The sequence below is a fragment of the Erythrolamprus reginae genome, chromosome 1 (genome assembly GCF_031021105.1).
Source record: "Erythrolamprus reginae isolate rEryReg1 chromosome 1, rEryReg1.hap1, whole genome shotgun sequence".
Classification (NCBI taxonomy): Eukaryota; Metazoa; Chordata; class Lepidosauria; order Squamata; family Dipsadidae; genus Erythrolamprus; species Erythrolamprus reginae.
Genome location: NC_091950.1, coordinates 368,536,113 through 368,549,090, shown reverse-complemented (window position 1 = coordinate 368,549,090; position 12,978 = coordinate 368,536,113). Strand labels below are relative to the sequence as shown.

The 12,978-nt window shown below is 44.7% G+C and overlaps 1 protein-coding gene across 1 annotated transcript in view; it reads right to left on the bottom strand.

Moving 5' to 3' along the window:
- Nucleotides 1-12,978, bottom strand: part of MTA3 (metastasis associated 1 family member 3) — a 141,544-nt gene that overhangs the window by 42,111 nt on the left and 86,455 nt on the right. Inside the window, exons 15-16 of the mRNA XM_070734529.1 lie at nucleotides 12,592-12,678; nucleotides 5,131-5,280 (exon numbers count right to left, since the gene is read on the bottom strand). Coding sequence (XP_070590630.1) covers nucleotides 5,131-5,280; nucleotides 12,592-12,678 — 237 coding nt within the window. The remainder of the gene's footprint in view (nucleotides 1-5,130; nucleotides 5,281-12,591; nucleotides 12,679-12,978) is intronic.

Here is a 12,978-nt window from a genome sequence, read left to right as displayed (position 1 = left end):
AAAGGAAAAACCAAAAGTTTTTATAAACAGAAAAACAGAAACAGCTCCCTTTTTAAATGTCAAAGGGATTTTCTGGTACACACAAGGCACAGGTTAAATGCAATCCAATTGCTCACCCAATAATTGGGAAATTGAGTCCAATTCTAAAGTCCAGAGGGTCCACACACAATCTTGAACAGCACAAAAACCACGATCTTGACGAACCAATGAATCAGATAAACTGCCATGAGGCTAAAACACCAGGCTGCACTTTTATCTGTAGCACTAATTACAGCAGCCTCACCCAACCATAGGTGGCCTCATTTTCTCTTGTAATAATCCTTCAGTTGTTGTCTCCTATGCATCACTCTACTCATGCATGGATGTGCCATTAATTCTTGTTCAGAATCCAGGGATGATAGAGATGATTGATCTCCTCCTAGACTGTCTGCCAAACTCCCCTCTTCCCTGTCATTCATGCTTCCTTGGTCAGAGGAGGCTTTGTCGGCAGATTCCATCGGGAGCAAAACAGGCCTGCGGCATGTGGATGTTTCCCCCACATCCACCTGAACATTCCTTGGGGCAGGAGCTGGGGCAGAGTTAACCACAACAGTATGATACTAAAATAGGGTTTCCTTGTCATATTAAGCCATGATTTAATCATGACTTTAGAATTACAATTGTTTAAACTCAGTTAACATTAATTTATAAATTTGGTTTACCCATAATAGCTGGGTTCAAAATCCACTTAAATGCTAGGTAAGCTTCCTGTATGAATTTAACCCTTGGGTCCATTTGCAGGAGGAACTATGAGAAAATCCTTCTTGCTTTATGTCAGTAGGTTTATGCCACATGGGAGAGACTTCTTGAAAAGCTCCTGCATTTCATGATGGAAAAAAGAAATCTACCCAAATTAATTTAAAAAGGGCAAACCCATAATCTTTTCTCCAACACTCATAAATCACATGTGCACAACCAGGATGCAATGAATTCTGTCATTCTGACTTGTTTGACACTCTGTATTGGCAATCTATTCTCAGACACCAGCATCACCCATAGCAAACACATTGTATTTTGAGCATCAGTATTCTTTACATATAGTAGAACAAATCAATATGATGGCCTTCAGGTGTTCAGATTGGTATCGTTGCTTCCCAAAAGCTATCTGATGAGATGAAAATTGATGTGGTGTAAATTTAAGCTAAACATTTATTCTTGATTTTTCATTTTAAAAAGCAGGGTTTTTTAAAAAAAATGTAATCAGTCAAATAAGTGAAGCATTTTGTTTAGAGGAAAAATCTAACATTAAGAACTGAAAAAGTTGGATAATGTTTCTTAAAAAAGACTTTTAATGTAACTGGTTCCTACCTTCCACAATCATAACATTTCAAGACTACTACAGGTAGTCCTCAACTTACAACAGTTCTTTTAGTGAGTGTTCAAAGTTACAACAGCACTGAAAAATGTGATTTATGATAATTTTTCACAGTTACAACCTGTGTACCATCTCTCTGGTCACATGGTCAAAATTCAGATATTTGAAGACTTGTTCATATTGTCTGAAGTTCACATGGTCCACCTTTTGTGATCTTCCGACAAGCAAAGTCAATGGGGAAGCCAGATTCACTTAACCAAATTATTAACTTATCAACTGCAGTGATTCACTTAACAACGGTGGCAAGAAAGGTTATAAAGGGGGCAAAACTCAGTTATCATATGTCTCACTTAACAACAGACATTTTGGGTTCAATTTTGGTTGTAAGTCAAGGCCTACCTGAACTATTTTATACCTGTTTCAACAAAATCCAACAATAGAAATCCATAAATACGATAAAATTATGAATGAAAATTATGCTAGTCTTTCTAGAGGAATTTACTCTATTACTAGAAGATATGGATTGATGTTAAAATTATATTTAAAATAAATCAAGTTTAAATTGGAACTGTTACAGAATTCAAATCTCTTATGGTATTTTTAAAAAATGGTAATCCAATGTGATAAAGACCTCAGGTCAGCCATTGTCTCACAACTCCAGAAAAGAGGAAATGGCAAACCATTTCTGAAAAACCTTGCAGGGACTTGTCTTGACAGCTTCCAAGAATCAGACATGGATTTTCTAATCACATAAAATAAATAAAATTGAACAGAAGAAATAAAAATCCCTTGCTTGAAACTAAGTCTACAATTAGACACACAGTGGTACATCTACTTATGAACGCCTCTACATACGAACTTTTTGAGATATGAACCCGGTGTTTAAGATTTGTTTGCCTCTTCTTAAGAACCATTTTCACCTTACGAACCTGAGCCCAGGTGCGTGTGCTCTGTTACTGCGCATGCACTTTCTTACTGCTACAGGACTGCTACCGCCGGGATTTCCCATTTGTTTCCCGCCCCCGCCAGGATTCCCTGCCTCCGGATTGCCAATGTTGACTGTTGCCGGCCAAAGTGCCTGGGATTTTCCCTTAGCTTACAGAAGCAGTCTGGAGTTGGGGAATCCCAGCTGTGGCAAGGACCAGAGCTTTGGCCTCAGACAAGGCTCCCTGGCTCGCACTCCGTGCCTGGCACCCGCTTCCTCCAGGGGAGTCCCTTCAAGGCACCCAAAGCAGCAGGCTTTAACTCCCCACTCCCCCCACAAGCTTGAAAACTGTCTTAATTGGAAGGAGCAGCAGAAGGAGAATCGGAAGCGAGGAGGAGAGACGTGTACCCTCCTCCTCCTTCTCCTATTGATCCCACTGCACACGGAACAAACTAGAGGCCAAAAAAAGTGAAAAGGCTTCTTGATCAGGGAGCGCAGCTGCTGGGGATGAGGGCGCGTGTGAGCGGGCAAGGAGAAGAAGGAGGAGGAGACAGAATGAATGAGGGTCTGCCTTCCCGCTTAGCTTTCTGATCCCCCTTCTCAAACACCCAGCCACTGTCAAAAAAAACCCCAAGAGCAGCTGAAAGTTCCCCCAGAACATTCACAGGAGAAAGTCTTGGGGGGGATGGGAGTCCCTCACAATTGGTGTGGTGTGGAGCATCCCATTGCAGTGTCTCCTGTGTCAGAGCCCCCCCCCCAAATGGGCCTGGATCCCAGGCTGCCTGCTCGCACAGCTGCCAGTAGTTTCCCTTCAGGGAGAGAGCATGCGATTTACCTCGCCCCCACCCCCACGGCCGTTTCTGCTGCAGGGGCCAAAAGAGAGCAGTGCCCATGGAGCCCTTAGGTGGTTATGTCTCCAGAGCTACTGCCTGCCCACGGCGCCCTGCATGTGGCTCAAGGCAGCAACTGCCATGGGCGCTTGGGTCCACTGCCAAAGGCCGGAGAGAAAGTGAGCCAAGTGCGGGTGAAAACGCCAGGTACCCTGTCGAATGCCGCTGCTGCTGCCGCCACTGCTTGACTGGTGAAGAGTCGCCAGAGGAACAGCTTGGGAATGGCCCGAGCCTCACAGAGGCACCAGGCAACTGTGCCAAGGGGGCCCTTGCACGCCGTCTCTGCTCCGCATTATGCCTTTTCCTCCCTTTCTCTCCTGCCCCCGGCGTGGCGGGGGCATGGCATTTGATGGGCTTCTCAGCATTTTTACCGGCCGGGAAACAGGCATGGCGAGTTTGCAGACAGTTCCTTCCTATCCAAGGACTCGGCAGCAAAACCCTTTAGCTTCGCCAAGCCTTCCTCCAAAGAGGGATCCCAGCAAAAGGAGTTGTCACTTAAAGTCATTCACAAGAAAGAAAAAGGAGACAGTGAGGCCGCCTCGCATTTTCGCAAATCTCGGTGCATTGACCGGGCTACCTAGGACACTACTATTTATGAGCTGAATAGAGACACCTTCTGCACATTTCTCCAGCGGACAGTCCCTCCGTCCACTTGCTCCCAAGTAAAGGTCTTTGGATCTTTCTCTTTCTTTCTTTCTTTCTTTCTTTCTCTCTCCCTCCCTGTCCCAAACGGCAGCCCTCCTCCCACCCTGGCATTTTGAATCACTCTTCTTTCAAACCTCTGAGTGGCCCAGCAAGACCTGGACAGGCTACCTGGTTTTTAAGGATGAGGACAATGATTCAACAGTCTAATTCAGAAACCTGACTCAAACCGCAGCCTCCCACGACCCCTCTCCTTTCCAGCCCCATCCCTGTACAGTATGGGTAAAAATGCCAGGTAGCCCGCCGAACGCCACTGCCGCCACGGGAAGGCTGCCATTTGTGCTCTCTGATCAAGAAGACTTTTCCCTTTTTTTGGCCCCTAGTTTGTTTCATGTGAAACAAAATCAATAGGAGAAGGAGGAGGACAGCATACATCTCTCCTCCTCACTTTCGCTTCTCCTTCCACCGCTCCTTCCAATTAAATTAAGACAGTTCTCGAGCCTGCGGGGGGAGTGGGGAGTTAAAGCCCACTGCTTTGGGCACCTTGAAGGGACTCCTCTGGAGGAAGCAGGTACCAGGCATGGAGTGCGAGCCAGGGGGCCTTGTCTGAGGCCGAATCTCCGATCCTTGCCATGGTTGGGATTCCTCTCTGCCTGCCGCCACCACTGAAACACTTTCAAGGAAGATGGAAGCCCCACCAGCTGACAAGCCACCAGGCAGCTTCCTGCACGTGTTAATCCACCTGAGAGGCTCCTTCCTGGCAGCCTCCGCTGTCTCTCCTGCTGCCCCCCATGCCTCCTCCAGCTGCCCTCGAACAAGGATCCAAATGCCGGCAGTAATAAGGCAAGAGGGGTGAGTTTTGGGGTGTGTTTGCACACATTATTCACTTTTACATTGATTCCTATGGGAAAAATTGTTTCTTCTTATGAACTTTTCTACTTATGAACCTGGTCACGGAACGAATTCAGTTCATAAGAAGAGGTACCACTGTATATGAAATTTTAAAATTGCTTGCATCATAGATGTAATCTGAAGAAATTGCTTTAAAATGTCTCAGTGGGATACTTCATAGATTTCTCATTCAAGCACTATTGAGATATGTTATAGATACTTTCTCTTACAGGAAGATTAAAAATAATTCCTATTTTTATTCAAGCCTGATTTGTTACCTGAACCAAATTTTATTTATACTAACTCCTTTGTGGAAAGGTCAGTGAAAAGCTAATAAACATTGCCACTGGCATCTTCCCAAATTGTATTTTTAACAATAATAATAAAAAAGAACAGGCAGGAGGAAGGTTATCAGCCTTCATACTTACCATCCAGGCCATTGTGATGATGACTATAATTTCTCTTTCCCAAAATACTTAATGATGAATGACCAGGAGGAGCAAGTAGTCGCTTGGACATCGAGCTCTGAAGGCTTGGTGTTGACTTGATTATATTAGGCTTCATTGCCGGATGAATCTCTGTAATTTTGTTAAAGGAGATAGTTATTTCAAATCACAATCGTATCATCACATGAACACTTACATAGTTCAAATTTCCTGGTTTCTGACAGGAAATTGATAAACCTTGGATTAACCTGGATGCCCATTATCATAATTAGAAGATCTGTGGAAATTACTTACTTGAGCTTATCCACCACTGTGAAGAGAAACATAATACTTGTTTAGCAATTAGACTAGCATGTGCTCATTAGCAATATGCTAATAAAACATATTGCTTTCAAGGCTGCAAAAACTTTGGAAACTGCTTCTATATTTAAATAGATGTTTGCAAGGTTTCCTTCCATATTTAAATAGATGTTTGCAAGGTTTCCAGTTGTTAGCAGGAATTCTGTTCATATAATTAACACTGTTAGCCTTAAGAAAGGTAAACTTAGAATAAGCAGAGTTGCAAAGCTGTTTTTGAAGAATCTGACCTGCAGATAATGCATGGATGGATGGTGTAGCCCCGTGATGGTGAACCTATGGCACACATTCCAGAGGTGGCATGTGGAGTCATACGGGAGGGCATGCGAGGTTTTTCTGTTTCAGCACGCATGCACGCGCGGGCCAACCTATTTTTTATTTGATTGATTTGATTTGATTTTATCCCCATAGACTCGGGGCGGCTAACAACAGTAATAAACAGCATATGACAATCCAATATAAACAGTTAAAAACCCTTATTGTAAAATCAAACATACAGACAGACATACCATGCATAAAATTGTAAAGGCCTAGGGGGAAAGAGTATCTCAGTTCCCCCATGCCTGGCGGCAGAGGTGGGTTTTAAGAAGCTTACGAAAGGCAAGGAGGGTGGGAGCAATTCTAATCTCTGGGGGGAGTTGGTTCCAGAGGGTCAGGGCCACCACAGAGAAGGCTCTTCCCCTGGGTCCCGCCAAGCGACATTGTTTAGTTGATGGGACCCGGAGAAGACCCACTCTGTGGGACCTAACTGGTCACTGGGATTCATGCAGCAGAAGGCGGTCCCTGAGATAGTCTGGTCCGGTGCCATGAAGGGCTTTATAGGTCATAACCAACACTTTGAATTGTGACCGGAAACTGATCAGCAACCAATGCAGACTGCGGAGTGTTGGTGTAATATGGGCATATTTGGAAAAGCCCATGATTGCTCTCGCAGCTGCATTCTGCATGACCTGAAGTTTGCGAACACTTTTTGGCTTTTGGAAATGCCATTTCCTCCTCCAGAAGGTCTGGCGTCAAAAAAAAATCCCTCAATGGGCCACCCAGAAGTTTGGAAAAATGCACTTCCAGTTTGTCCATTTGGGCATTTTTTTTAACCTAACAGCAGTGGGAGGGGGGGGGTAGAGCCATATTGGTATGAACCCACTGGGTTTTGGTGATTTTTTTTCTCAAGTCTCTGTTTGAAAGGAGCCCTCAGCTGTGCTTTGGATGAAGATGCAGGGTCAACATTAAGATGAGGGGGGGCAGAAGGGCTTTTTCTGACATGGTGAGAGCGGGGGGAAAATCACCCAAAATCAGTGGGTTCATACCAGTACAGCTCTCCAGACCATACCAATATGAACCCACCACTGCCTACCAGGCTTCAAAAAGGCCTGTGCAGAAGTGCGCATGAATAGGGGGGGGAGGGAAGGGGTGTGGGCCTGTACACACATGCTAGCACACCTACACACACCTACACACACACACACACCTTTGGCATACGAACCAAAAAAGGTTTGCCATCACTAGTCTAGCCAATTAACTAAACAAACAAACTTTGGTATAACATGACAGAATTCATTTTTAAATGGATAAAATTCTTTTCCATTGTAAATGCAAGACACATGTAAAGAGTACACATGGTATGGCATTCAACATGAATGGTTTTCAAGAGTTTGCGAAAGGACAGGATGGTGGGGCAGTCCTAATCTCTGAGGGGAGTTGATTCCAGAGGGTTGGGGCCGCCACAGAGAAGGCTCTTCCCCTGGGTCCTGCCAGACAGCATTGTTTTGTTGGCGGGACCCAGAAAAGGCCAATTCTGTGGGACCTAATCGATTGCTGGGATTCGTGTGGCAGAAGGCGGTCCCAAAGGTATTCTGGTCCAATGCTATGAAGGGCTTTATAGGTTATAACCAACACTTTGAATTGTGACCAGAAACTGATCGGCAGCCAATGCAGATTGCAGAGTGTTGATGTGACATGGGCATATCTGGGGAAGTCCATGATTGGTCTCGCAGCTGCATTCTGCACGATCTGAGATTTCCAAACACTTTTCAAAGGTAGCCCCATGTAGAGAGCGTTACAGTAGTTGAACCTCGAGGTGATGAGGGCATGAGTAACTGTGAGCAGTGATTCTCGCTCCAAATAGGGCCGCAACTGGTGCACCAGGTGAACCTGGGCAAACGCCCTCCTCACCACAGCCAAAAGATGGTGTTCTAATGTTAGCTGTGGATCGAGGAGGACGCCCAAGTTGCAGACTCTCTCCAAGGGGGTCAGATGGACAGATGGAATTGTCCTTGGGAAGCAAAACCCGCAGCCACTCCATCTTGTCAGGGTTGGCCATGGGGTGGAGATGTACAGCTGGGTATCATCACCCCATACCCTTGGATGATCTCACCCAGTACTTGCTTAGCTACCATTCATTCATCAAACATTCACAGTTTCAGCAGCACTAAACAAATGATAGTCACATCACTCTTTGAAGTTTCGTCCATTGCAGCGCCACACAGTCACATGATTAAATTTTCAGTGATTGATAGCTCTTCACTTTCATTTTTGACTGCAGCTTGCTCATCAGCTATCTCCCAATTTCTGCCCTTTCAGTTGTCCTCACTCCACTGAAGGGCCACCAGCTGCCTTGGCCAGGTGCCCTTATCAGTAGTGGGAGAAGAAGATAACAAAGGTAATCTGGTGTTGCGGAGGACAGCAGTGGTAGGTGGCAGGGTACCCTAAATTCATCTTTAGCCTGAATTCATGACTTGACCAGCAGGAGGAAGGCATGACTGGGTGGCATTGTTATCTGCTGTGGGAGGACCTAATACTAGCTACTTATGCTCTTATGCCACCTCTTATCCAGCCTTTAAATGCTACTCAGAATACATACCCATGTCTTAATTGGCTTCCAAAACTTCCAAGAATATTATGCCTACATTATGATTCTTAGATGGGTTGCCAATTCAGTCCAGCATACTTTTTAAAATGCTGGTGATACTATAAAGCGTTTCAAGGTTTGGCAAGTAGGTAATTATGGAACTCTGGATTTGGCTAGGAGAGAAATGTGGGAAAATGTGATGACACATTTCCATGATGTCAATGAAGCCAAGCCTTCTTTCAAGTCTTCTTTCAGCAGTGATGACTCTACTGCAGTGTTTCCCAACCTTTTTTGAGCCGCGGCACATTATTAATATTTTCAAAATTCTGGGGAACACTGAAGGGGGGGCGGGGGCGGGGCTAAAGAAAAGTTTGGACAAAAAAAAAATCTCTTCCTCCATTTCACTCTATTTCTCCCTCCCTCTTTCTCTCTCTTCCTTCCCTTCTTTCTCTCTCTCCATCCCTCTTTCTTTCTTCCTCTTTTTTGCTCTTTCTCTCTCCCTCCTTCTCTCCCTCCATGTCTTTCCCTCTCTTTCCTTCCCCCCTCTCTTTCTCTCTCTTGCTTTCTTTCCCTCTCTTTCTCTTGCTTTCTTTCTCTCTCATTCTCTCTCCCCTCCTTTTTCTCTCTCTCTCTTTCTCTCTCGTTCACCATGCCGGCAACAGAGAGAAAAAGAAAGAGAGAGAGAGAGCTGGAGAGAGAATGGAGGGCGCCGTTGTCTTCGCCTCCGCCCGCCGGCTCTGCAGCTAAGAGGCAACAGCAGCCATCAGCCTCCTCGCCCTCCCAGATGTTCCCAGCGCCCGGCCACGTGCCGCCTCCCGTTAGCCCGGCTGACCTTTCCCTGCTGCCGTTTTCTCTTCATGGCGCAAAGCCACACAGTCCCGGACTCCCGGATCGCTCGCTTTTCCGGACAGCAAGCACGGCGCGGCGCTTTCCTGGGCAGATGGCTTTGCTGACCGGAGAAGCGAGCGATCCGGGAGTCCGGGACTGTGTGGCTTTGCGCCATGAAGAGAAAACGGCAGCAGGGAAAGGTCGGCTGGGCTAACGGGAAGCGGCGCGTGGCCGGGCTCTGGGGACGTCTGGGAGGGTGAGGGGAGCCGGCGGGCGGAGGCAAAGACAACGGCGCCTTCCATTCTCTCTCCGGCAGCGAAGGAGAGGGGGCGGATCACGCCCCAAGACAGGAGGCGGCGGCGGAGGAGGAGGAGAGTGGGCGGATCGGGCGGGCAATGGGACAGGGCAGAGAAGCCAGGGGCGCGTTTGGCCAGAGGCACTGTGGGGAGGCAGGGGCGGCCGTGGCTCCCTTTACTCCTACTGCCGGACCTCCCCGCCCCTGCCTCCTTTTTCCCGCCTTCCTTCTGTGGGGCCCAGCCAGAAACAGCTGCATCGGGCTGCGAGTGGAAGCTCCAGGTCGGAGGCACTGGCGGTCCGGCACTGGCAGTGCCCCGCCCACCTGGAGCTTCCTGCGGCACACCTGACCGTGTCTCGCGGCACACTACTGTGCTGCGGCACACCGGTTGGGAAACGCTGCTCTACTGAATGGGATCTCTATAGAAAATAAACTGTTTAGGAAATTATTAAAAACTGAGCTTTTTGGGGGGGGGGAGATCTTTTAGAAACATCATCTATAGCTCGTTTATTTTATTGATTTTATTTATTCCTTTCTCAAACATGCACAAGATAGCAGGTATAGGTATAAACATAAACAAAGTAAATTTAATTTAATTTATTAGATTTGTATGCCACCACTCTCTGGAAACTTGGAGCGGCTCACAACAACAATAACAACAATCTAAACAAATGTAATACATTTAAAAATATCTAAAAACCCATTATTAAAACTATACAACACATACCATACATAAATAATATAAACCCAGGGGCTCAATATCCCATGCCTGACGACATGTCTTCAGTTACTTACGAAAGGCAAGGAGGGTGAGGGAGGTTCTGATCTCCCGGGGGAGTTGATTCCAGAGGGCCAGAGCCACGACAGAGAAGGTTGTTCCCTGGGGCCCGCCAGACGACATTGTTTAGTCGAAGGGACCCGGAGAAGGCCAACTCTGTGGGACCTAATCGGTCACTGGGATTCGTATATACAGATAAATGAGGACAACAGGACAGTAGGACAGGGATGGTAGGCATACTGATGCACTTATGCATGCCCCTTATAGACCTCTTAGGAATGGAGTGAGGTTGACAGTAAACAGTCTCATGTTAAAGTTTTTGGGGTTTGGGGAAGAAACCAGAGAGTAATGAATTCCAGGCATTGATGACTTTGTTGCTGAAGTCATATTTTTCTGCAGTTGAGTTTGCAGCTGTTTACATTAAGTTTGTATCTAATGTGTGCTCATGTATTGTTGTGGTTGAAACTGAAGTAGTCATTCACAGGTAGGATCTTGTGACAGATAATTTTATGAACTACATTTAAATCGGTTCAAAGGTGATGTGGTTTTAAGTTGTTGAAGCCCAAGAATTCAAGTCTGGTGGATAAGGTATTCGGTTGCAAGCGGAGGTGTGGAGGATTCTTCTCATGAAATATTTTTGGACTCTTTCGATTGCATTAATGTCCAATATGCAGTGTGGGTTCCAGACAGGTAAACTGTATTTGAAAATTGGTCTAGCGAATGTTTTGTATGCATAATATTGCCAGAGAAGAAGCTACACAAGATTAGATTGACTTTTTGGCAATGTTGTTACAGTGGGCTTTGGCACTTAGATCATTAGATATGAGTACTCCAAGATCCTTGACAGAATGAGGATTGTTTACAAGGTCATATCCCCCAAGCCTGTATTTTGTATTCTGATTCGTTATGCCAATGTATAAGACAGGGTATTTGTTGGTTGAGATTTGAAGTTGACATTTGTTTGACTATTCTGATACATAGTTAAGGTCTTTTTGAAGGGTAGTAGCATTGTCTGTGGTGTTAAATAGTTTGACATAGTTGGCAAAGAGAACACAGTTGCTTTCTATTTTAAACCCTTGTTGTCTGTTTGACAGGAACACAGTTATCCAATCATGTAGCGGTCCAGAGATGCCATAAGATTTTAGTTTCAGAAGTAGTTTGTTGTATACCACTAAATCAAAGGCTTTACAAAAACTTGCATAAATTGCATCTATTGCTTTACCCTGATTTGAGTTGTGTAGTACGTATGTTTTTGCAGTGTAGGAGTTTCAGATAAAAGGATAATTTTTTTCTGAAACCAATTTGTTTTTTAGAGAGTAGGTTGTTAATTTCTAGATGGAGGGTAATGGATTGGTTTATGATTGATTCCACGACTTTGTAGGTGACACAATATAATGAGATTGGTCTGAAATTTTTGATGTTGCTGGGATCTCTTTTTTTTTGAAGATAGGGATTCTATGGCTTATGACCACAAGTTGGGTAAGGAGATAGTCCTGAAAGATTTATCAAAGATTATGCTTAGAGTTTCAGCTAAGGCTGTGGAGTGTCTTTTTAAGAAGTACTGCATTATTCAGAGTATAAGATGCACTGGAGTATAAGACACACCTCAGTTTTGGGGGAAGAAAATAGGGGGGAGAATCTGCCTGCCAGATATTCATCTGGCTAGCATCTTTAATCTGATCAGCTTTGGCACATTATTTTATACCTGGAGAGGGGTTTTCTTTTTTTTAAAAAAAACCCTTATTTAGAGAGAGTAACAATGAAAGAGTTTGCAAGCTGGTAAGAGCTTGGAACATTATTAGCACCTGGTTAGGATTGGAAAGAAACATTTGGAGCAAGTAGAACAATGAAAAAAAACATGCAAAGAGTTAGGGCTTGGAAAACATTCTTTGCAGAGAGTAACAATGAAAGACCCTTCAAGGTAAGAGCTGGAAAGATCATTAATACCTAGTTAGGGCTGAAAAAAGGCTTTAAAAAAGAGCTATAAAGTATAAAGTGTAAGACGCACCGAAGTTTTCAGCCTCTTTTAGGGAGGAAAAAGGTGAATCTTATACTCCGAAAAATACGGTATGCACATAGTCCATCAGCTCCAATAGACAGAGATGGTTTTAGGTTGCATAATGTCTTTTCAACAATATCCTTTGTAAAATCAATGTGTTACACTGTTGTAATTATTTGTGGTACAACTAGGAAATATTGGGCATGAAGCATTGCTGTTTATAAAGACTGAGCCAAAGAAGACACAAAACAAGAACTTAACAGAAAGTGTCCTATTAAACTTGGATACTGCATACAATGGTATTCACCTTTAAATTCATTTTGGCTGGAAACACTCACCTAAGTATCCAATGATACATGATAATGATTTCCTGGTGCTTTTAATCTTCAAAGGGTTCCCAATAAATTCACAGTGTCTATCAGCATCTAGGGATTGAAGAGAAAAACATTAGTCTGAAATGAAAAGGGAAAAAATACAAGCCCAAAAGAAACTCTGGCTGCCCAAGTGCCTTCTGATAAGAAATTGCTCGTAATAAGAATGTTAGTAATAGTGGTGGTGGTGGTGGTGGTGGTGGTGGTGGTGGTGGTGGTGGTAGTAGTAGTAGTAGTAGTAGTAGTAGTAGTAATAGTAGTTGTCCATTTGACAAACTGCCCAGGGCTTGATGTTCTTGAAAGGACACTCACATATCATGTAGAATGACAGCAAGTGGTCTGTTGCCCCTCCAT